Raw genomic sequence first — 25,623 nt, forward strand, 5'->3', positions numbered from 1 at the left:
CCCCTAGCCCTACTCTAACGCCACCCCCAAAATTTTTAATTTATCTTTTGCGCCTGCCTCTGGGCAGGCGCCAGTTGCGCGCACCGGCCAACTGCAGGCACGTGGATCTCAAGCACAGCGGCAAATGGCCTGATTAAGAACTAAGGGCCAGATTTTAAAAGGGTTACCCAAGAAAAGGCAGAAGGATCCAATCCAAAACCAGAAGATACTGAAGAAGGGTCCACTGAGCTGTCATCTCCTGCAGAGGAACAGGTCAAGAGAGTTCCAAGTTCTGGCATTCCTCCCGACATATCCTCAGCTAGACCATCCCTTAGCCAGACCATCATCAGGTTGGGAAGAACCAAGCTTAGCAAAATCAGAGGAAGATAATTCTCCCTGAGCCTCTGAACATAAGAAAATGCCATACTGGGTCAGACCAAGGGTCCATCAAGCCCAGCATCCTGTTTCCAACAGTGGCCAATCCAGGCCATAAGAACCTGGCAAGTCCCCAAAAACTAAGTCTATTCCATGTTACCGTTGCTAATAATAGCAGTGGCTATTTTCTAAGTCAACTTAATTAATAGCAGGTAATGGACTTCTCCTCCAAGAACATATCCAATCCTTTTTTCAACACAGCTATACTAACTGCACTAACCACATCCTCTGGCAACAAATTCCAGAGTTTAATTGTGCATTGAGTAAAAAAGAACTTTCTCTCATTAGTTTTAAATGTGCCACACGCAGACACATTAGAGGGCAATCCAGGCGGAGATGCCCGAATATGATAGGCAACACAGAGAGAAAGGCACTTAGGTTTCTTGTTCACCGGCGTCATTAAGTTCATCAGTCGACTGAGAATGGGCATCCAGCTGGCTCATGCTGAAAAATTTTAAGCGCACAAATTGTATGCGCACAAAAGTTAGATGCCCCAAATGTATATGCTGTGCACACCGATATTCTTGAGAGGGCAGCCGAACACACATAGATGGCGCAAAAACGCCACCGCAGCCTACCACGTGGAGCGCAGAAAAAAAACAGCGGGGCACGCAGAGGACGGAGACAGACGAAAGTCCTACAAAACCCTTCTACACTGTCTCTGACTTCTTTTTTTTAAACTTACCTGAACTCAGCCCTTCCTGGCAGAGTACAGAGACGGTCTCTGGTTGCGGGGAGAGGGCATCTGCCACCACCGCCACATCAACTTCCTGCACCCACTGCCTTTAAGCTCTACAATGAGCTAAGTCCTCACCGGGAAAACCAGCTACCAGACCAAGGCACACATCTGAGGGACCACAGAAATCACCTCAGGAATTCTCAACTGGGGGAGGGACCATCTGGTATCACCGCAGAAGAACGGGCCTTTTTTTTTTTTTTTAAATAAAATTCTCCTTCTAAAATCTGAAGCAATCCCCATAGGGAGATGCACGTCAACCATCTGCTGGAGACGGAGAATACTGGCAGGCTGATGTCACTGCAGGGGTATATATACTGTGACGTCAGCTTGCTCCATCTCCATCTACTGGCAGAGCTGCATAACCCACTGGTCCTGAGTCCATCTGTCTACACGCTAGGAAATTTATTTATTTATTTATTTTATTTATTTATTTATTTAGAGTTTTTATATACCGGCAATCATGAAAACATATCTTGCTGGTTTACATAAAACAGGAGTGCATTATATACATAAAAACTAGAACTGTGGTGACCAAAGGTACAGTTACATTTAACAAGGGTAGCCGAACTTGGAGAAGGATGAAGAGAGGAGAGAATAGAAATGGTTAAACAATATACAATTTAAATATAGTATACAAAATAAATGTTATATACAAGAGGCATGGTGTTTTAGAAATGCTGCCTTTTGCATCAATGAAGGCTTGCAGTCTTTTGTGATAGTTGTGAATGAGGCCCTTTATTTTTTCATCTGGTAAAGCTGCCCATTCCTCTAGGCAAATAGCATCCAGATCCTGTAAATTCTTTGCTTGACTAGCAACAAATGCATGTTTGAGTTCTCCCCAAAGTGGCTCAATGATGTTGAGGTCAGGAAACTGTGATGGCCACTCCAGAACCTGAACTTTATTCTGCTGCAGCCACTGAAGGATTGACTTGGCCTTAGGTTTTAGATCATTGTCAGGTTTTAGATCATTGTCAGGCCGCACCATGTGCAGCGCCTTGGATGATGAATGTAAATTTTCCTCCAGTATTTTCTTATAAGATGCTGCATTTATCCTGCCATCAGTTTTGATTAAATTCCCTGTGCTGCTGAAGATCACACACCTCCAAAGCAGCAGAGATCCACCACCATGCTTTAGTAGGGATGTGATTCTTATCATAATGTTTATAGTTGGGACCATAAAGTTCAATTTTGGTCTCATTACTCCAAATTATTTTGTTCCAAATGTTTTGAGGCTGTTCAGTAGAAGTTGCCTGTGGTTTTACTTTTGCATCCCAACAAATTTTCCTGGCAGTTGTGTCTGAAATCTTGGTCTACCTTGGTATTAACAAAACCCATAAGGGCAGATTTTAAATGCCCGGTGCGCATAAATCCTGGCCTTTACGCACCGGGCGAATCTTCCAAGAGGCCCGGCCATGTGCGCCATTGTTCGCTGTCCCAGAGCCTCTCACGCTGGCTGGCTGCTGGTGCGCGCAAGTTACTTCAAGTTGGGCCCTTAAGTAACTTGAAAAATAAAAGGTAAAAAAATTTAAAAATGTTTTTTTTAGAGGGTGGGTAGGAGAGAGGAAGGGAAGTTAGAGTAGGGAGTAGGAAAGCTCTCTCCCAATTCGCTCCTAAATTGGAGCGGAGTGGGAGGGAACTGGGGAAGGAGGCCCCGATGCGTCACCGCGCGAACGTGGTCAAAATCGACCCCCCCCCCTTTCCGTGCGCTGCCACCGATTTTATAACATGCGTACACTGGCACGCGCATGTTATAAAATTGTGAGTCCATGTGTGCGCGCCAGATAGCGTACACACATGGACGTATGTGCATTTTTTTAAAAAAATGCACCCCATAAATTTTTACTTCTTGATCAGAACTTGAACAGTACTAATTGGTGTTTGAAATCAGTGGATATCTTTTTATAAAGTTGAACTACTTTTGCTCGCAGATCCTTTGACAGTGCTTTTGCTTTCCCCATGCTTCAGTAACCAAAGTCAGTGCAGTCCTAGATGAAATGCACAAGGATTTCTCAAGAGCTAAGAAATTCATTGACTATTTATAATCAGATACTAAGCACAATCAAAACAAGGCACAGATGTGGATATCTACCCTTCATTGCCATTTCAACCTGTGTGTGTCAACTTGTGTGTATTATCAGTCCAAACATTCAAGAGTATGTAAACCTTTGAACAGGACCATTTTATTGTTTCCCTTATTGCTATGGTTTATTTAATGATTGTGCTATTCTATGATGATTAATCATTTTAATTTGAAACACATTAAAAATAGCAGACATGATTTGTCTGAAGACTCCATATTTTCTTAAAATGCTACACATCTTACAAATTCTGCCAGGGTTATGTAAACTTATGAGCAAAAGTATATATAGTAGACAATATGTGGTTCAACTGAAGATGTATTAACAGGTGTCTGAAAATCATTCAGAGAAACATTAAACAGACAAGGTAATGAAACATTACAACTACAAGCAGCCATGTAACTTAAAAACCTAGCTGGCTATGTTTGAATATACCACACAATGTTTGAATATAACTAATTAGGTTTTTAAGTTATCTGCCCTTTTGATTTTGAACAATTTGATATTTAAATTGTGTCATGGTTTTGCCTGCTATGCAATCTCTCAGTGCCAAGGTTCCACTGCTGCACAACCTTCCTTCTACCAGAGGTTCTCGGCAAGCCCTGCTCACAGCACTGCCAGTTACTTCCTAAGTGGTCCACCACCCTTCAGCCTCAGTCCTATCTAACCCAGCTTGCACAATACCTCAGTGTCTCTTCATTGAGTCACCTTGACTCTCTGACCTGGCCACTCTTGGTTATCCTGCCTTGCTTTGTGGACTATCTGGGCCTTTTGCCTTGATCTGTAGCCTCCCAGGATGTTTGGCCTTGCTCTGTGGCTCCTGGGCCTCTTTGCCTTACTTTATGGGTTCTAGGCCTATTAGGTTTTCCTAGATAGCCTTGTGCCCTGTTCCCTCCCAGTCCACTCTAATTAAGGAGTAGACTGGGAGGGAACTTGTCTATAACCCTACCTACACTTCCTCCCTTTCCCCTCTCCTCTCCAACCCCTAAACTAAACCTAATTATCCCCTATTTTTTTTATTTTCATACTTACTGCTCCTCTGGAGCAGCAGTATCTTCCGCGCACCGGCCGGCTTCCGGCTCGCGCCTTTTAGTTGGCTTGGCACTTCGGTGAGTATTGGGGGTTAAGCCCAGACATGCGCATAACCCCCAAATTTTATGCATGCAGGCCTTTTAAAATCTACTTGTTAGGGTTTTTCCCATACTCAAAATGGGGAAAAAAGCCTTAATGAATCTGGCCCTTAGCTAGACAAATTGCTGGAATATGGACTTTTTTGTGTTTAGTATCCAATCCTCTCCAAATTTTCAGTACATGTTAGGGGATCCAAGGGAATCCTGATTTTTTTTGTTTAATTCACATTAAAAAAAACGTGCACGCACTCCAGAGAACTTCTTGTAGATGACGAAAAATTATACAGAGTATTTTTACTGACCACAGTTAATAAAGGAATGGATAGGGGACTAGTACTTTACCAATCAAAATTCATAAATAAGCAAGGAAAAAACTCCAGAATTCTTTGACAAAGTATTAAAATGTATTTTGCCATCCAGTGAGAACAACATCAGGTCTTAGCCTTGGACAATGGGATCACTGATAAGATGGATCAAAATATATCAATGCCAAAATGTTGGCTTAGATAAATTATGTATAGTATATGCTTAAAACCTCACTGCTCTTCAGGAATAACATCACTTCGTCTCAACTTTGCTTTCTTTTCCAGTTTCATGATGTAATATCTTATTTGCAGATTTCCTCCACATTTGACAGATCTACTGTAAATCTATTTAATTTTGCAATAACTGTGATTTAGCTTTTCTGGTAGAGGCTCCATCATACTGAAGAGATATATTCTTTTAAGAAACAGAACATATGCCATAAATTTTCCTAGCATTTCTTTTTCAAAAAATCTAAATATAGAGAAGTTACTAAATGTAACAAAGGAAACAATGTATTAACTCATGATATTCAAATGATTGTCGAGATTATTTAATGTTGTTGAATATGAGTAAGGATGTTTTAGTAAATTACAATAAAGAAAAGGAAGACGGTATAGGTTCTGAATGAGTACAATATAAATATCAAACATTATCAAAGATGAAAGAAAGCAGTGTTGCTTACCTGTAGCAGGTGTTCTCCAAGAACAGCAGGATAAGAACATAAGAAGAACATAAGAAATTGCCATGCTGGGTCAGACCAAGGGTCCATCAAGCCCAGCATCCTGTTTCCAACAGTGGCCAATCCAGACTACAAGTGTTGCGTCCGTCAGTCTCAGATAGCTTCGACCTCTGTGCCTCACCTTTCTCTCTGCTCTCCCTGCTAGGCTTGGGAAGATGGCTACCGCCGTGTCTGCATGCCGCTCTCTCCGGCGTCCCTGGAACAGCAATAGCAAGGCTATCCGCCATGTTTCTCCTGAGGGCCTCCTAGGATGCGTGCGTTCACGCCACCCACGTCTTTATCCACGTCATGGTGGGAACCTCGAGGGCATCCCCCTCGAGTGATGTCACACCATCCGGGTATTTAGCCTGCCCTTTGTTTGCTAACAAAGCAAGGATTGGAATGCCTTCGGTCTAAGCTACTCTGCTACTTCCTTGCTGCCGCTGGAAGCTCTCTCTGCCCTTCAGGGTATTTCATCTAACCTGGGTACCCGCTCCTCGGGGGCCCTATGCTTTCTTTCAGGTGCCTATCTGGGATACCAGGTACTCGCACCTCAAGAGCTTGCTCTCCCTACCTTGGTGCCTGTAATCCTTCTACTTCTGCCTGCTGGGATCATCAACAATACAGCTACCAACTTAGTGAGTAATCTAACCTTATCAGTCTATCTCACCTACAGCTCAGCATTGGGAACCTACATCCGGGATTCAAGTATCAAAGTTGCCTACCCATGCCTCAGACCACCTACTTCCTTGTTGTCCAACCATGGCGGGGGAGGAGCAGGAAGCAACAGCACCAATAGTGCCGAGGGGTGGCAAAATCCAAAATCTGTCACTGATTAACCCGATAATTGAAGAAAGCTGTTCAAATAATGTAACTGACCTCACTTACTACCTCTAGACTACATGTATGAACAATCTTCTTTTATAAGTAACAATATTCCACATGTATGAACATTGCTGTGATAGTAGATTTTTAATATGTAATAATTATAGTATATGTTTTCAACTAACAATCAAACCCGTAAACCTTCCTTCCTGAAGAATTTCTACTGCACCGATATTTGTAAAAAAATTTATTTCATGAGCACTGTAAACTGTTCTGATGGCGAATCCGAATGACGGTATACAAAACACGTTAAATAAATAAATTAGGGGTAGATTTTCTAAAAGTGCGCCCGCGCGTACTTTTGTTCGCGCACCAGGTGCAAACAAAAGTACGCCGGATCTTATAAGATACGCGCGTAGCCGCACGTATCTTATAAAATCCGGGGTCGGCGCACACAAGGGGGTGCACATTTGTGCAACTTGCACGTGCCGAGCCCTGTGCGCGCTGCCCGTTCCCTCCGAGGGAACTTTCCTTCGGCCTCCTCCCACTTTCCCCTCCCTTCCCCTACCTAACCCACTCCCCCGGCCCTATCTAAACCCCCCCATTACCGTTACTGTAAAAGTTACACTTGCCTCTGGCAGGTGTAACGCGTGTGCCAGTGGGCTGCTGGCGCGCCATCTCCCGACCCGGGGACTGTTCCGGAGACCTCTGCAGCGCCCCCGGGCCAGCACCACGCCCCCGAAATGCCCCGAACGTCGCGCCGCCCACCCGACACGCCCTCCTAGCGAAGCTACGGGTCTTATGCCTGGCGTCGAGCCTATGCAAAATAGGCTTGGCGCGTGCTGGGGCGTTTCAAAAGGGTTACGTGCGTACCTTATGCGCGTAACCCTTTTAAAATCTACCCCTAAATGAATAAATCTGGAATTTGTAAGTAGTGTTTGATTATTGAGCTTAAGTAGCTTTTTATTTTTTTTTTTAAGTAGAGTTAACCCATGTAAGACAGGTGTATATGAGAAAGTTGCTTTTCATTCACCTATAGCTATGTACATACTTTCATAATATGAACAAACCTGTTCATATTCAACAGAGGTATTTCAAAGGCATGTAGCAGATGCACGGCATATATTATTTAGCACTACAGAAATGATAAGTAGTAATAAGTAGTAATATACTTGTTTCTTATATTTTCAAAAGTGTGTAGATGATATGCTGCTAACGTACCTAACTTTAAACATCCATTTTATTTTGTTTACATGTATGCACGTAGATTTACCTACTTAACATGACTTTCAAACTCAAACTATATGGATACCTTGTGTTCACAAATCACCTTGTTCTGTGCAGGCTTTCATGTATATGCATACCTTCATATTTAGGAACCTTATTGAAAATGTTTTTATTATTTACTTAGATCTCTTAACTGCCTGTCTTTCAGGTGACTAACAATAGACTATACAAAATTTTTAAAATTTATACATAATAAAATTGTATAGTACATTTAAATAAAATTTAAATACATATATATGAAATTTTTAAAAAAATCAGTAAATACTGGATATGTGGTGAGATAGATATTACTGAACTTCCCAGTCAGTGAAAGGCATGGGGTGCATATTTGCCTGTACACCAATTTGTGCTATGGGGTAGATTTTTAAACATATGCGCACACGTCCATGTGCGCGCGATACCCGGCGTGCACATGTTATAAAATCCAGGACGGCGCGCACAAGGGGGGGAGAATTATGCAATTTCCACGCGGCGACGCAACCCGGCCTTCCCCAGTTCTCTCCCAGTCCACTCCAATTAAGGAGTGGACTGGGAAGGTGCCCATATTCCCTTCCTCTCTTCCCCTGTCCTCCCAACCCCTTAAAAGGTCATATCTTTTTTCCTTCCTTTAAGAGCTTACGCTGGCTCCTGAGCTGGCGTAAGTTGCATGTGCTGCAGGCTGCCGGTGTGCGATCCCCCAGCACAGTGGCAAATGGCCGCTGTATTCACCTGTAATCAATAGAAACTTATGAATAAAGAAGCCCACCCTCCCTCACACCCGACGACAGAACCCCTCACTCCCTAACCCCCCTGAACCCCACACCCCTTTTCCCAATTCCCCCCGATTCCATTCCCCACAATCTATCCCCCTGTTATACCCACCCCCTTCCCACCCCCCCCTTCCCCTTCCGACAACACCCATACCCTCCTACCTCCTAACGACACAGTCAAGTTAAGAAATTTTTCACACTTAATAGGCTGAATAGAAATTGTCAACAATGTTAATCATTATATTACTAGTTGCCATGTTACTGTTAGTAAAGTTAAAAACTAACAAACTATATCCGTTATTGTACAAAATCATCTGTTTTGACCTTTACTGTAAGAAGTTGTTATACTTGTAAGCTGGAGTGAAGGCCTGTTCCAAACTTCGGTATATAAAAACACACAAATAAATAAATAAAATAAATAAAAATTTCCATAAGTAAAGCACTGTTTTACCTGCAGAAATGCATCTGAAAATTACCCTTTTCAAGCCACATGATAATGACTTCCAAAAAGGATTTCACACACCATTTGGTTGAAAAGCACACTTAAACATGAAGCACCCTTTACACTGACATCAAAATAAATTTAAAAAAGAACAATCTGAAGACGTAGACATGGCTGGAATAATTATCATATTTTAAATTATATATTTGTCCTTGGTCACTCTAAATGTGTTTGCTTTCAACTGAACTAGATCTGCAATCATCTGGCAACAAAGCCCACAATTGCAAAGACAGCAGGTGGAATGATCAAGATAATGGTGCATAAAGAGAGAAAGAAAGGAAAGAGGATAGAGAAAGAAGAAAAGAAAGAGAAAGACAGAGAGAGAGTTAGTCATTTGGAAGATGATCTTGAGCAGAACTTGTGCTGACATCAGTTGAAGACCTTTCAATTATGGGTTGAGCACCACAGATCAAGGTATAATGAGCTCCTGCATATTATTCTGATCTATAGATGTCACTTTTTAGGCCAATGACAAACTGCAGGTCTAACAACTCACTTCCCATTTCTAGATATTTCTAACTTTTCCTTGTTGTGACAGGCAACAAAATTGATTAAACCCAGTCATGGGATTTGACACTACAGCAGACTGCTTTCTATTTGTTGATTACTATTGATTTTCTTTGATACTTCATTTAAAAATCAATAGCGAAGAAGAAAAATAGGCATGGTTTACACATACTTAAACATACTATTGTATGCTGGAATAGGTTACAATTTTGGCAGGGCACTGGCATCCAATTATGAGAAAAGCTCTTAACAGGTGAAAGCAAGGGCTCTGGATCGATATTCAGTTTTCTTTCTCAATCAGAGAAAGTGGCAATAAATTAGGCTCATCTGTGTTATTTTCAAGACATTCCGAAAGCATATAGCGTGAAACTTTTTTCTCAGGCTTTTGCTGTATTGATGCTAAATAATAAAGCTTATAAGAAAATTCCCAGTACCTGGAGTTCATACGAGCCTTAAGTTTCTTGGCTTTCTTCTTGTTTCTTTGCCTCTCTTCTCCATCTTTTAAAGGCTCTGGGGGAGCTGGGCTTTCAACCACAATATCAACAATATATTTCTTTAATGAGAGATGTTCCTGCAGAAGAGTAAAATAAGCACAAAAAAAGTAACATTCTTATTTACAAAGTATGGGGTAAAATTTTAAAACATGCATGAAAACGCAACAAATCTGTTATACATTGCTGATATTTAAGGTAGACATTTGGATAAATATGCAAAATACCACTTAACCTATCTGAATATGCAAGACTGAGTCTTATAAAATTAGACCAGATCATTATGGTATCATGAAAAGTTAGTGCTGAATTTTAACCAGCAAAGGACTGAAATGACCCCTTTTTATTTAGTAAAATCTATTTAATATAACATTTTTTTTTAATTAAAACAGTTGAAGAAAGTCAAGCATTTTGAACTGACATCTTATCCTGTGCATCCAAAAAAACAAATACAGTTTATACATATCAGATATTCACTGCTGGTAAAACTGTTTTAAAATTACTTCTTTTTGTATCCACAGTATATCTAGCATATTATTCTTTATTTAAACTCTTTATCTGTCTTGCTTAATTACAATTTGAAAGCTGCATGGTTAAACTCAACAGTTACATTAATTTTAACTGTGATGTGACAAGTACTATGAAAGGCGCTCTACTGCAGGAGCATGACGTTGTCATGATTGCATGCAAATTCCTTAATGGCCTATGATATAAGGAACCTCAGAAAGTTTTTTTTTCTTAATTTGAGTATATAATACAAGAAAATATCACCACAGACAGTAACAGCTATAACTCATATTATGAGTGAAGCTTGTATAATGTACAACTCACTGTCAAAATACATTAAAAAATATTAAAAAGCATTAGTTTCAATGATTTCACCATGATTAGCAATAGATTTACATTAATCTCCCCTTTCAGGAATGAGCAGGCATACAGGAAATGTGACCAAACTCAATTTAATAATAGTTGCAAACACTGGAGGAATATGAGTCAAAAGGTCTTAAGCATGGGTTATTGTAAGATTTCCTGCCACTAGTGATTCATTCATTTCATTTACTACATTTGTATAGTGCCTCTAATTAACATTTATTTGCAGCCAATTGGGGATATATTTATGAATTTTGAGTACAAAAATGTGAGTTCTGTCAGATTTGTGGCACAATGGAATTTGTTTAGGTAAGACAATGACTTCTAAATAAAAATGAAAAAGCCTTCTTTGCAAAAAAAAAAAAAAAAAAAAGTAAAACAGCACTGCTTTTATTAACAATGTAAAATGGCACTGTAAGCACTAAGCAGCCAGCAATTCAACTCACACAAACAGAGGAGACAAGTAAGTACACGGAGTAGCTCAGTACTAGTGAACTCAGTATAGTACAGCACAGTGGCATGAACATTTCCAACACTCTCCAACACATGTAAATGTCACTTGCTATAGTCATTTTCTTCACTGAGTCAAAATCCTTGCACACAGAATTGATTCTTAGTCTTCCGAAGTAGTTTGGTCTTCATGGCATCTTCACTGAATATTGGTTCTTTCACTTTATGATGCACATTGCTGCAATTAGATTCGCCTTACCAAGGTGATCCCAGCTTATGTTAGTTCCTTCTTGTCTGGTTGTTTGTTTTTGTTCTAATGAGATTTCACTACGCGTTTCTACCATAGTTGACAGAAGTTCAAGTGATGACTCAGTCTCATTATCAACAGATTTTTCACCATTTCTTCTTGGTATTCATCAATATGATAAAAACCAGTATTCTTTTCATTTGGGAAATAAGTGACTGATCATATTTCATAGAAGTGTCGCTTCCATCTTCTAGAAATTCTGTTCCTTTCGTCATTCTTTTTTACAATTTATTATTTATTGAATTTTTATTCAATTTCCAAAAGGAAAGAAAAATAATACAATATGATATAGGTTAATAATACAAATAATCCTGAAAACAAAGAAAAATTCTTAACAACAAGATACATATAACATCACATTAACCTCAATTATATTAGTCCTCATCAATGGAGGGAGGAACAAAGACACTTTACCTGTAATAATAATAATTATATAAAGAGAGATGGAGGAGATATTATATAACTCATCATACAGACTAATCCACCCCTAATAAACTCATTAACATCTCAAGATTTGTTTGCGATAAATACTTCCAAATGCATAGGGTCATAAAAACAATAATGTTCCGCAAATTCCTCACTGACTTTCAATCAACTAATGATCCCGACCTCCAACTACACTCCCAATTGTTTACCGCATAATTTCACCCCTTCCTCCCTTTCTGCCTTCCCTCCCCATCTATCCTTATCTTAAATCTTTCTGGACTTGATATCTATTTCTCTGATATTGTTTAATAGTTCAAATGGTTCTGTACTGCTACCCATCTGTTAAGTACTGTTCTTTCTAATGCTCTGTTACAAGATATTGTACACTTTTGTAAACTGTTATGATGGCTCAACCGAATAACGGTATATAAAACTCATCAAATAAATAAATAAATAAAATACAAACTTGTTATTCTGCAAGGAAACCAAACATTTGCAGGGAAATTTAAGGAAAAAACCTTCACCTAATTGCAGCACTTACTCCTTTAATGAGAGAAAATGCTTTCTTCTTTTTTGTATTTCACGAAAAACATCTGGAAAAATGTGTATTTCATGGCCACAAAATGAAATATGTTTATTCAAGCAATATTTACGAAACACAATATCTTTATTTAAGCTGAAAGATACAATTAAAGTTGCCCGAGTTGGAACTAAACCAATAGAGGATTCCAGTAAGGCTGATACTTCCAGGCTATCATGCCTGGTAGCCTCCAACCCATCTGGATTAGCTCGTTGTTTTGAAATATAATACATTTTTTATAAATTTGGAATCTGATCATCTGAAAAACCTAGAATATCTTTTAGGTATTTTTTAAAGATCTCAATAGGAGATAACCTTGTAACGGGAAAATTCAAAAATCTTAAATTTTTACTATGGATTGAATTTTCCAAAACCTCCAGACGACTATGAACAAACAAACTGTCTTTTATGTGACTGTTGGAATGCCTATTTCTATTTCTTCTGGGTCATCCATTGTTTTTCCAGCACTTTCAGCCAGTGTCTTAGAAATGGGAGACACCAGATGTGGTCACATTGAAAGACATTTGGAAGATGGTAGCTACATTAGAACATGCATTTAACCAAAATACATCTCAGATGAAACTAGAGTTAAGCTTGAAGAACATGATAAATGCCTTGAATCAATGGAAAGTTCCATTTCTAGTATTAATGGGGCATTAACACTGGTTCATAATGCAGGTATATCCTTTTCTTCATATTTGGATCATACAAGCAATATCCTTTCCTGTTTCACAATTACCAACCAATACTGTAAGTTTGCTCTTAGCTGACTAACTGAAGTTAGACTGTTCTAGACATAGATGAAAACTGTATCAAAGGTAAACATTCCAAAAAAATATTTAAGGCAGTTTCCAAGGAGCCAAGCAAATATCCATTGTAGCTAATGCACATGGATTTCTGTGGACCCATGCCAGTGAATTCTACCAAACAAGCATAAAGCTGAAACAAGTCCATGGAAGTCATTTTATCAGAGAAGTGAGAATTTCATAAAGGAATATGGAGAAGATAGTCCCATTTTCATTCCAAAATGGAACTGCTAATCTAATGCTATTAGAAGTATCAAGAATAATGCTAATAAGGTCTGGTCTACTATTCAGGTTATATAGTAAAGCAGTAAATACTACTGTTTATTTAATTAGCCATTGTAATAATAATTTGCTGAAAGATGGAATTGTAGAATGTGCTAATGGAATGCTATTAGAAGCAGCAAGAACAAAGCTGTAAGATCTTGGCTATAAAATAAGTTTTGGAATAAAGCAGTAAGTAGTGCTACTTATATAAAAATCATTGTGACAACCATTTGCTGAAAGAAAAATTAGCAAAAGAAGTATAGATAGGCAAGAGGCAATCCATAGGATAATTCATAGTGTTTGGATGGCTCGTGATGCCTGGATTCACATGCAGTATTGGAAGAAGTTAGAACATAAGAACTTAAGAACATGCCATACTGGGTCAGACCAAGGGTCCATCAAGCCCAGCATCCTGTATCCAACAGTGGCCAATCCAGGCCATAAGAACCTGGCAAGTACCCAAAAACTAAATCTATTCCATGTTACTGTTGCCAGGTTCTTATGGCCTGGATTGGCCACTGTTGGAAACAGGATGCTGGGCTTGATGGACCCTTGGTCTGACCCAGTATGGCATTTTCTTTTCTTAATAGCGGTGGTTATTATCTAAGTCAACTTAATTAATAGCAGGTAATGGACTTCTCCTCCAAGAACTTATCCAATCCTTTTTAAACACAGCTATACTAACTGCACTAACCACATCTTCTGGCAACAAATTCCAGAGTTTAATTGTGCGTTGAGTGAAAAAGAACTTTCTCCGATTAGTTTTAAATGTGCCACGTGCTAACTTCATGGAGTGCCCCCTAGTCTTTCTATTATACGAAAGAGTAAAAAACCGATTCACATCTACCTGTTCTAGACCTCTCATGATTTTAAACACCTCTATCATATCCCCCCTCAGCCGTCTCTTCTCCAAGCTGAAAAGTCCTAACCTCTTTAGTCTTTCCTCATAGGGGAGCTGTTCCATTCCCCTTATCATTTTGGTAGCCCTTCTCTGTACCTTCTCCATCGCAATTATATATTTTTTGAGATGTGGCAACCAGAATTGTACACAGTATTAAAGGTGCGGTCTCACCATGGAGCAATACAGAGGCATTATGACATTTTCCGTTTTATTCACCATTCCCTTTCTAATAATTCTCAACATTCTGTTTGCTTTCTTGATTGCTGTAGCACACTGAACCGACGATTTCAATGTGTTATCCACTATGACGCCTAGATCTCTTTCTTGGGTAGTAGCACCTAATATGGAACCTAACATTGTGTAACTATAGCATGGGTTATTTTTCCCTATATGCATCACCTTGCACTTGTCCACATTAAATGTCATCTGCCATTTTGATGCCCAATTTTCCAGCCTCACAAGGTCTTCCTGCAATTTATCACAATCTGCTTGTGATTTAACTAATCTGAACAATTTTGTATCATCTGCAAATTTGATTACCTCACTTGTTGTATTTCTTTCCAGATCATTTATAAATATATTGAAAAGTAAGGATCCCAATACAGATCCCTGAGGCACTCCACTGCCCACTCCCCTCCACTGAGAAAATTGTCCATTTAATCCTACTCTCTGTTTCCTGTCTTTTAGCCAGTTTGTAATCCACGAAAGGATATCGCCACCTATCCCATGACTTTTTATTTTTCCTAGAAGCCTCTCATGAGGAACTCTGTCAAATGCCTTCTGAAAATCCAAGTACACTACAACTATAGGTTCACCTTTATCCACATGTTTATTAACTCCTTCAAAAAAGTGAAGCAGATTTGTGAGGCAAGACTTGCCTTGGGTAAAGCCATGCTGACTTTGTTCCATTAAACCATGTCTTTGATGTGATTTGATGTTTAGAATACTTTCCACTATTTTCCTGGCAGTGACATGGAATAGACTTAGTTTTTGGGTACTTGCCAGGTTCTTATGGCCTGGATTGGCCACTGTTGGAAACAGGATGCTGGGCTTGATGGACCCTTGGTCTGACCCAGTATGGCATTTTCTTATGTTCTTATCAGGCTAACCGGTCTGTAGTTTCCCGGATTGCCCCTGAAGCCCTTTTTAAATATGGGGGTTACATTAGCTATCCTCCATTCTTCAGGTACAATGGATGATTTTAACGACTGGTTACAAATTTTTACTAATAGGTCTGAAATTTCAGTTTTTAGTTCCTTCAGAACTCTGGGGTGTATACCATCTGGTCCAGGTGATTTACTACTCTTAAGTTTGTCAATCAGGTCTACCACATCTTCTAGGTTCACCGTGATTTGGTTCAGTCCATCTGAATCATTACCCATGAAAACCTTCTCCAGTACGGGTACCTCCCCAACATCCTCTTCAGTAAACACCGAAAAAAAGAAATCATTTAATCTTGCCGCGATGGCCTTATCTTCTCTAAGTGCCCCTTTAACCCCTTGATCATCTAATGGTCCAACTGACTCCCTCACAGGCTTTCTGCTTCGTATATATTTAAAAAAAAGTTTTTACTGTGAGTTTTTGCCTCCACGGCCAACTTCTTTTCAAATTCTCTCTTAGCCTGTCTTATCAATGTCTTACATTTAACTTACCAACATTTATGCATTATCCTATTTTCTTCTGTTGGATCCTTCTTCCAATTTTTGAATGAAGATCTTTTGGTTAAAACAGCTTTTTTCACCTCCCCTTTTAACCATGCCGGTAATCGTTTTGCCTTCTTTCCACCTTTCTTAATGTGTGGAATACATCTGGATTGTGCTTCTAGGATGGTATTTTTTAACAATGACCATGCCGCTTGCACACTTTTTACTTTTGTAGCTGCTCCTTTCAGTTTTTTTCTAACTATTTTTCTCATTAATAGAGCCTATAAGAGGGCCAAATACACTGATCGGGAACAACTTTTGCAGTATCAGAATAAGAAAGATCAGGGTGGACTAACATGCATACTGCCACAGCATTGATCATTGCTTCAATACGTAAACACTGGCATATTTTGTCAATACATAATGAATTTGAAGAACCACCCCTCATTGCCACGACTAGGGGACCAAATATTAGGGATATGGTGGTCCATGCAGATATTTTGAGAGGGACCGTACACAAGTCCCATGGGGCAGGGCCAACATAGAGCAGGTTATTCCTGGCATCTACAACCTTTTCTGTAAATAAATATTTTCTCATGTTTCCACTGAACCTTCCTGCCTCTTTACTTAAAATTCCATTTCTATGGACAACTTCACACTCCTGTAATTTTTTTTTAAAGCCTGTCAAGAACTTGAATGCTTCTATAATATTCCACCTGTCCCTAATTTCTTCCTGCAAATACATTTTGAGTGTGTTAACCATTTCTTTGTAGGGATTGTGATCTATAATAGGGAATTTTTTGTTGGCATCTCTACTTTGGAAATGTTCAAGTCTGGTTTAATGAGCTCAAACATTGTAGTGTCACCATGATATAATCTTTCTCCTCTTTCTGGCTCAATTATTCACACATAGTAACTTAACTGGCGATGCACTTAAATGTGCTCAGTCACATGCAGCTTTAGTGAAATCTGCCTACGTGCCTGTCATCTTTTGTCTACTGGTCAGTCACAAGCAACTCTCAATTACTGACTCATTTTTAAAAAGCCTCCACTCATTCAAAATTTGCCCGTGAAATTTGGCTCAAAAAATGGCTTATACATGACCAGCCCAGTAGAAATGCTATGCATTGCTATGTGGCAGACCTGGGTTCAATTCACTGGTAAGATTCTCTGCCTCCCAGGCTAGCTGGGCTAAGCATGCTGCAGTGCCAGTATTCACAGCCCCTAAGGGAAGAGTCTCAGCAATGACAACAATCAGTGGCTAAATTAGAGTTCATAATTTGAGGATTCTCAAAGAAGCCCCGTTATGTGGTCCTCATCAAGGAGTGTTGTGAGAAGATTAGACAAGGTAAGTTGGAAGGGAATATAAAATAGGGGGAAAATCCCTGGGTAGTTGCAAATGAAGGTATATGGAACCAGATCTCAATCTTGTTTTCAACTGAGCTGACAGCCCAAAGGTACAGAAGGAAACTGCAGGGGTTCTCATCTGGAGTACTGGGTTCAGTTCTGGAGGCCGTATCTCAAAAAGGATAAGAACATAAGAACATTAGAAATTGACATGCTGGGTCAGACCAAGGGTCCGTCAAGCCCAGCATCCTGTTTCCAACAGAGGCCAAACCAGGCCACAAGAATCTGGCAATTACCCAAACACTAAGAAGATCCCATGCTACTGATGCAATTAATAGCAGTGGCTATTCCCTAAGTAAACTTGATTATTTATTTATTTATTTTAACATTTTTCTATACCGATAACCGTTTGCACATCGTACCGGTTTACAATAAACAGAATATATCCTTTACATAGAACATACAGTGTAACCAAAATTTATAACGATATCTAATGTTTGAGAGATTTGATTAAAGGAATTAACAATAACTAAAGAGAATGAATAATAACTAGAGGGAATAATATTTAATAGCCGCTAATGGACTTCACCTCCAAGAACTTATCCAAATCTTTTTTGAACCCAGCTATACTAACTGCACTAACCACATCCTCTGGCAACAAATTCCAGAGCTTTATTGTGCGTTGAGTGAAAGAATTTTCTCTGATTAGTCTTAAATGTGCTACTTGCTAACTTCATGGAATGCCCCCTAGTCCTTCTATTATCCGAAAGTGTAAATAACCGATTCACATCTACTCGTTCAAGACCTCTCATGATCTTAAAGACCTCTATCATATCCCCCCCTCAGCCGTCCAGTCCAGAGAAAGGCAACCAAAATGATGCGAGATCTGTATCAGAAGACCTATGAGGGTAGGCTTCAAGATCTGAATATATAAATTCTGGAGGAGAGGAGGTGCAGGAGAGATATGATACAGACTTTCAGATACTTATAAGGTATTAATGATGCACAAACTTCAAACTTTTTCTATTGGAAAGGAAACAGGGGAACTAAGGGTCACAATATAAAGCTCCAGGGGGTAAAACTGAGAATCATCATCAGAAAATATTTCATCACAGAGAGGCTGGTGAATACCTGGAATGCCTTCCTAGAAGAGGTAGTGAAGAAGGGAATGATACTGGAATTTAAAAGGACATGGATAAATATTGCAGATCCCTACAGGCTAGAGGATGGTAATAAAGAAATAGGGTAATAATATATATTAAGTTAAGGTGTAGCATTTCCACATAGGCAGTTACTGCCCTTAACAGAGGGCATGGGGATAACCTGAATAGAGCGGCAGTTACCACCCTTAAAACATGGGGTAACCTGCATGGAGTGGCAGTTACTTCCTTAAACAGAGGGCATGGGATAAACTGCATGGAGCAGCAGTTACTAGCTTTAACAAAGGTCATAGGGGTAACCTGCACGGAGTGGCAATTACTATCCTTAACACATGGGGAACCTGCATGGAGCAGCGGTTACTACCCTTAATAGAAGGCATGGGCGTAACCTACACAGAGCGGCATTACTACCATAAGCAATGATGGTCAGACTGGATGGACCATTTGGTCTTTACTTGTAAAATATGAAGCTTACACAAAAGAAGTACTATATGCCATTTTTGGTTTCTTCCAATATTATCATATGTATACAACAAACCATAGCTAATAAAATAAAATAATGATCATCTGTGTCATGTATTATCACGATTACCAACGTTCTACTCATGAATCATGCGCATGTTGTGAATTTTTTCTAACTCCTAAGAAAGGAAAATTAAATTAAATTAAACTACCATACTATTTTTATGGAATCCTGTAATTTTCCAGTAAAATATGCCTATTTTATGCAGTTTTAATTTTAAAAAGAACTAATAAAATGTAAAAGATTAATGTTTTGTATGACATTTACTCTCTTAGTCCCCAAGGTCTATTACATAGGAAAAATGAATGGTAATGCAATTATACAGCATCAGCAGTGCCATCACAGGACATACAAAAGCTCACATTGTTCTCCACCCTAAATCTAACCCCCAATTCAAATTCTCTTTATACTAAAATAAAAAGTGTGCAGTTTGTCCCTTAAATGTTATGCATAGCAAATACCAAGCTGTACTTTTGCCTTGCACACATAATCAGACAATTTGCATAATTAATATGCTATTTCACAGTGCAGCAGTAGTGTGAAGCAATATAATTATAGCCAATAAGAGAAGAAAATATGATCTGAAAGCCATAGAGCTGATGCGCACTTATAAACGTCTCATTTTCAAAGTGACTTTTCTCAGCAGACATGCCTTTTCTTCCAATGCATGTCATATGAAAATGACCTCTTCAAAGCTGCCTCCTTAATTTACTATAGCATCGCAGTCCTTCAATGTCATGTACTATACTCTTGTGACACCACAATTATAACTGTGTGTAATTGATAACATCTTTTCAATTCTACTCTACAGAAAAGATGAAACTTTACCCACCTCTCAACCCCACAGGTGTGAATGGCCTCTTATGCTTATCACATCTATACTCTATTTACTACTGTGTTCAAAGTGACAGCAAAAGCAAAATGAAGCTAATCCCATTCTCTGAAACAGACATAGTAGAAAAGAGAACAAGACATCCTCCAAAAGACATTGACAGTCAAGCAGATGCCCCCTTCCACTGAATGACAATTACAAAGTCTATCAGCTTTCTGAGAGGTAACTTGATAAATGAGGAAATTCGTGTGCCCCTTTGCTAACAGTCATATCCCCTTCCTGATTTAATGAGTTTTAACTGATAATTCAAGAGGTACCATAGAGTTAAAATAAGTACTCATTAATCATCCCAAGAGGAACCCAAGAGTGCTTGGCTATCAGCAACTTAACACAGTATGAAAGCATTACACATCACAAGCAAGTGTGTGTGTAGTAATCCCATTTATGTATTTTATATCCCTCAGCTTGGGACACACAGGACATATTGAATGTCTGTAGCACACTCTTCAGTCTTTAAAGTGCAAAACATTCTGTGGGTGCACTATATCTCGCAGCATGGGATGCACAGAATGTGCTGTGCTGTCTGCATTATATCTCAGCCAAATATAGATTACTGGGGTGCAGATCAAAATGCGATGGGGGGTGGCAAGGAGGACGGATGAGAGAATGTGAGGTTGTGAGATCCTGATGTGCACCAATCAGGTGACCTCAGGGTAATCATATCTAGAAAAGCAGTATAATAAAGGAGTTTCTGGTCAGACTGACAAGTGGCACTCCCATTTAAGAGTAAAATGAAGAATGTATTTTGTGCGTGCTGTATTTGTTCCTCTCAAAACTGGGCTCTGATTTTTTTTGTGTGCACGGGTAGAAGGTGAGTCGACAGACACAGAGTAGGCTGGACTGACTCACATTGACTTGTTTACAGAGGTGCTGAGTTATGTGTGCACTTGGACAGATGAACATGGTGTTCTATAAATACACTCTGTTGTCTTACACACAAAGACCACATAAAAAAAAGGTGATAATACCTCTGTACAAATTTTTGGTGAGACCTCACTGGTAGCAGTACTGCGTCCAATTCTGGAAGCCATACTTCCAAAAGGATATAGACAGATTCAAAGCAGTCCAGGAAAGGGTAACAAAAATAGTACAGAACCTGCACCAAAAGTGCTATGAAATGAGACTTAAGGACTTAATATATATATATATTTTTAATTGTAAACTGCCTAGTTCCACCTTGTGTGTGTATATACGGTATATAAAAACCTTTTAAATAAATAAATATTTTAGAAGAGAGGGAGGATATGTCAGAGACATTCAAATAAAAACAGAAAAAGAGGCAAAAGGATGATCCAAAATATAAATATCATAAAACACAAAGTGAAACCTGGACAGTGAATTAATAATTAAAAACTGTCCAATTGAATATTAAAACATTCCTCAAATACAATCAAGTAAGTTCCCAGATGCTGTAAACCATGACGCAAGCTTTTATAGCAATTAATGTGTTGAAGTATAAAAGACAAGCAGCGAGGGCCTTCCCGAGCCGTGGACACAACATGGGGGAAAACGTGCGAGATGAGAGGCAGCGAGTAATAGGGGGAGGGGAAAATGGGAGGGGGTTAGGAGCGAGGTGGGAAATAGAAGGACATAGGGAGGGGGATGGGGATAGGGTGGTTAACAGCAAAATTTAAACCAAGTAATGTGATTGGTTGGAGTAGGTGACACAGACAAGAAGCGAGCGAGTTGCTGTCCTTAGCCCGTTCGCCTTTATTTCCATTAAAATGTGACGAGGTGGGGATAGAGGAGGTAGGATGGGACCTAGCAGGGCGACCAGCAAGAAGCGAGGTCGCAGCGGTGTGGTGGCTGCAGCTCAGTTGGGTCTAGCAACAGGGGTTGAGGGTGCCCCCCTCCCATTGTGGCAGCAGCCACGCTGGGTGCCAGTTTGGAGGAGGTTTCAGGAGAAAGCGGTCCCGAAGCGGAGCCCAATGATTTAAGAGAGGCAGGGTCGGGTGAAGTAACCCCAGACCTTGCGGGCCCAATGGATTTGTCCATACATGCTTCTGGCTCTGATATCGAATCTCCGTGCAGGCAGCTTGGTCATACAGGCGGACAGAGCGCACAGGAGACCGGCGAGGTGAAAGGGGAGGTCAGCGTGCATGAGCGAGCCAATCCAGCGGGAGGTGCGGTGCCGAGGCGTCACACCATGGCGGCCCTGAGAGGGGAGGAAGTCAGGAGGTGCATAGAGCACGCAGGCCACAGATGATCAGGATGAAGGGGGCCCAGCTCAAGCGGCATGTGTTACGGATGGATCAGGACGGAAGAGGAGAGCCCCGAGCGTATAGGAGGGAAAAGAGGTCGGAGTAGAGGTCCGGAAGGAGACGGCAGGCGAGTGAGCAGAGGGAGCGAGCGGGACGGAGGGACGAACATCCCGGCCTGCGGTGAGTGTAGTAGGGGGTCCAGGGTCAGCGCAGGGGGAGGAGACTTGGGGGTACGTTGGTAGCGAAGTACAGGTGTACCCTGTTGCTTACAATGCCGGGGAACGGGGGTGTGGGGGATGGCCTGAATGCTCTTCAGGGCAGAGCAGGAAACAGCGCCAGTTAGTTCAGAGGCCAGGAATTTCGGGAATGTGAGAGGAGGGCAGAGTTGCAGTGACCTAGGGCCAGCCCAGGACAAGGGACACTCAGCGCTAGCTTCTCTCATGGAGCTGTGGGAAGGTGTTCCGAGTAAATTGCACAGAAGACTAAAGAAGCGCAGATATGTTAACATTTTTCAATTACTGGAAGGAAGGATGGGCGGTAAGGGAAGGAAGAAGAAGGGAAGCAAGAGGAAGAGGGAGCATGAGCCAGGTATCAAAGTTACCAAGAACATATTAAATTGGATGCGTGGTTTCTTATGATTAGCTAGCATGGTGGGGCATTATCAGCCAGGGCTACATGGGGTGCTGCTATCCTACGGAGACAGCATACTTGGGGCCTTCAAGGATTACGAAGGTTGGACATGGCTCAACTATGATGAGAAGTTTAGGGAAAAAATGGCGGGCAATAAGTTCATGTCTTGGGGCACTCAGGATATTAACTTATGGTTGATGCAGATGACAAATAAAAGTGCCAGCAAAGGGAAAGACACGGTGGGGGGTCAGTGGGAAGAGCAGGAGGCGTGGGGAGAATCACCGGGGTGGATAAAGGAATGGGAGGGGGCATACAAGGAAATAGGGAGGGTAGGAGTGCAGGAGTAAATAAAGATGTTTGCTGGAGGTTCAACTGAGACACCTGCTTATTTCCTGACTGCAAGTTTAGACATGCATGAGGGACTTGCAACGGTGCCCACCCCAGTGCTAAATGTATGCAGGCAAATTCTAAAGTTCAGCCAACAAGAAGTATATTCACAGGGGCATATAAGGGATCAGGATTCTTATACCAGAAGGGGTTCATATAATAAAAAAGAAAAAAAACAAAACAAAACAGAGTGACGTTCGAAGGGGATAAGGAGGGAAAGGGGGAGGGAGGATTTAAAGATTAGATCAGGTAAGCAGGAACCGGTTCACACTTTCCTTTTTTATGCAAGGTTGGCAGAGTGCAAGGCGCACGAGCGATGCCGGGCACAGGTCGAAGACAAGTGATGACGAGGAATGGGCATTAATCCAGAGTTCGGTGGCTCCTAATACTTGGAAGGCTTATGTAAAAGGAAATGCAGCTGTGTTAGATTATCTGCAACACATGGGGTGGGGTGGGGGACAGGTCACAGACGACTTATTGGTTAGATTTGTTTTACAGGCAACACGTGAGGGGTACACGGTGGGAACGGTTACAGCACAATTAGCAGGTTTTGCCTTTTTCTTCCAGAAACTAACAGGAAGAGGTAATCCAGCGCATAGTTTTCGGTTACGAAGGGTTCTTGGTGGTTGGAAAAGAGGCTTGGGCGTGCATAAAGACAAACTGTTACCTATCAGATATAACGATTTAGTGATCTTTTCCACACAATTGCCTCGAGACTGCTGGTCGAGATTTGAAGTCGCTTTATTCCGGGTGGCTTTCTCGTGGGCTTTTTTCGGACCCATGCGTATTAGCGAATTAATAGCTAAATCCAGAAACAGTGTTAAGGAATGGGGAATGGAGGCTAGATGTGTACGCGTGTCTAGCGAGGAGGTGACATTGTTTGTACCGAAGTCCAAGAAGGATCAAGTGGGAAAGGGTGCCTTTATACAACTGTTACCAGCTGAGAGTGCGGTGGTATGCCCTGTACGAACAGCGATACATTATTTACAAGTGCATCCAGAAGTGGAAGGGTCTTTTTTGGTGCATGCCGATGGTTCGGTTTTGATGCAATACCAGTTTTCCCAGGTCCTGAGGTGTGTAGTTTGGAAGGAAGATAGGGACCACAGGTTGTACAGTTTGCACTCATTTCAGATTGGTGCGGCGACTTCAGCAGAAGCTGGTTTAGCCGTGGAGGGGATTCAAAGACTCGGCCGGTGGAAGCCTAATGTGTTTAAAGTATATATTAGGCACCAGACAGGAGACAATTAGTGTGGGAATGGCGAGATGAAGTGGGGAAAATGATAAGGGGGGGGGGGGGGAAGAGGGAGGCAAGCAGGAAGGAATGATTAACCGGTATGTCTTCTGTTTTCAGAAAGCATGGGGTGAATGCATGGGATTGGATGTGCCTGGATCGTGGGCCATTCATTTATACATAGAGCTCAACGTCGTGCATTGAAATGTCCTTATGGAAAACATCTGGAGTTGGAACAGATGGGATGGAAGTTGGCTTGGTTCAGAAAGAGGCATGCGGTGGGACGACTTGTGGTCTTTCCAACAAGAAAGAATCGATATGTGGGGAACCCCAAACATTTTAGTCATACACCTGGGGGGCAATGATATCGGATCAAAGACATGCCGAGCTTTGCTCACATGTATTAAAAAAGATTTAGCTCAAGTAATGATCAAGTGGCCTCATATACGGATAGGATGGTCGGACATCATGGTCCATTTAAGGAATAAAGGTGAGGTAATTTGGAATACCGGGGTAAAGAAATTAAATCGACAAATGGGAAAATGGATGGGTTGGGAAGGGGGTTTCTGGATAAGGCACCCGTGGTCTTGGGAGTGTGAGGCAGGTTTGTTCAGCGGGGATGGAATACATCTATCAGAGATCGGCATGGATTTATTTAATAATACGCTGCATGACGGATTAGAAAAGGAAATTAAGAAATGAGAAGGATTAGAATAGGAAAGTAAGAACTGGTAAAAGGCCGCAGTAGGGAAAAAGCTGACTGGGTCGGTTGTTTGTGGTGGTAAATCCGAGCCCAGTTTATGTTTGGATGTTGGAAGGGGGAGTTGGTTGGGGGAGGGGGGTGCCCCGTGTAGTTGGGGGGGGGGGCTGCTACACGGGATGACCGCAGAACCGTGGGGCTAATGTTCACGGTTGAGCTTGCTCTCACTGGTACGAGGCGGAGCAGGCGGAAAAAGGGGGGAGGGGGCAGCTCCACTATTGAGGTCAAGGTGGTGGAGAAACAGGTGAAGGGTGTGGGGGATTGGGGGAGGGGAGTAACAGTTCATGTTATTGTAAGGGCTCAGGTTGTGTTTGTTAATAAACTGCAGCCTATTTTAAAGCCAATAGGTGTTGAGTATTATTGGGGGGGCAGCTCGGGACAGCAAGCGAGCGCACAGTGTTTCATCCCTATGTTATTTGTTGAAGGCTTTTCATCTTATACCAAAAAGGTATAAATAATACACATGAAGCAAGCATTTTTCAGGAAGATCTACGAAAAC

The 25,623-nt window shown here is 40.9% G+C and overlaps 1 protein-coding gene across 4 annotated transcripts in view; it reads right to left on the minus strand.

The window, feature by feature from the left end:
- The window catches only part of SCAPER (S-phase cyclin A associated protein in the ER), a 440,399-nt gene that overhangs the window by 236,577 nt on the left and 178,199 nt on the right, over positions 1-25,623 (minus strand). For all 4 annotated transcript variants that reach the window (XM_029575230.1, XM_029575228.1, XM_029575229.1 and 1 more), the window contains one exon: positions 9,690-9,826. In XM_029575230.1, the coding sequence (XP_029431090.1) occupies positions 9,690-9,826 (137 nt within the window). The remainder of the gene's footprint in view (positions 1-9,689; positions 9,827-25,623) is intronic.

Source organism: Rhinatrema bivittatum, chromosome 13 (assembly GCF_901001135.1).
Source record: "Rhinatrema bivittatum chromosome 13, aRhiBiv1.1, whole genome shotgun sequence".
In the NCBI taxonomy this organism is placed as follows: domain Eukaryota; kingdom Metazoa; phylum Chordata; class Amphibia; order Gymnophiona; family Rhinatrematidae; genus Rhinatrema; species Rhinatrema bivittatum.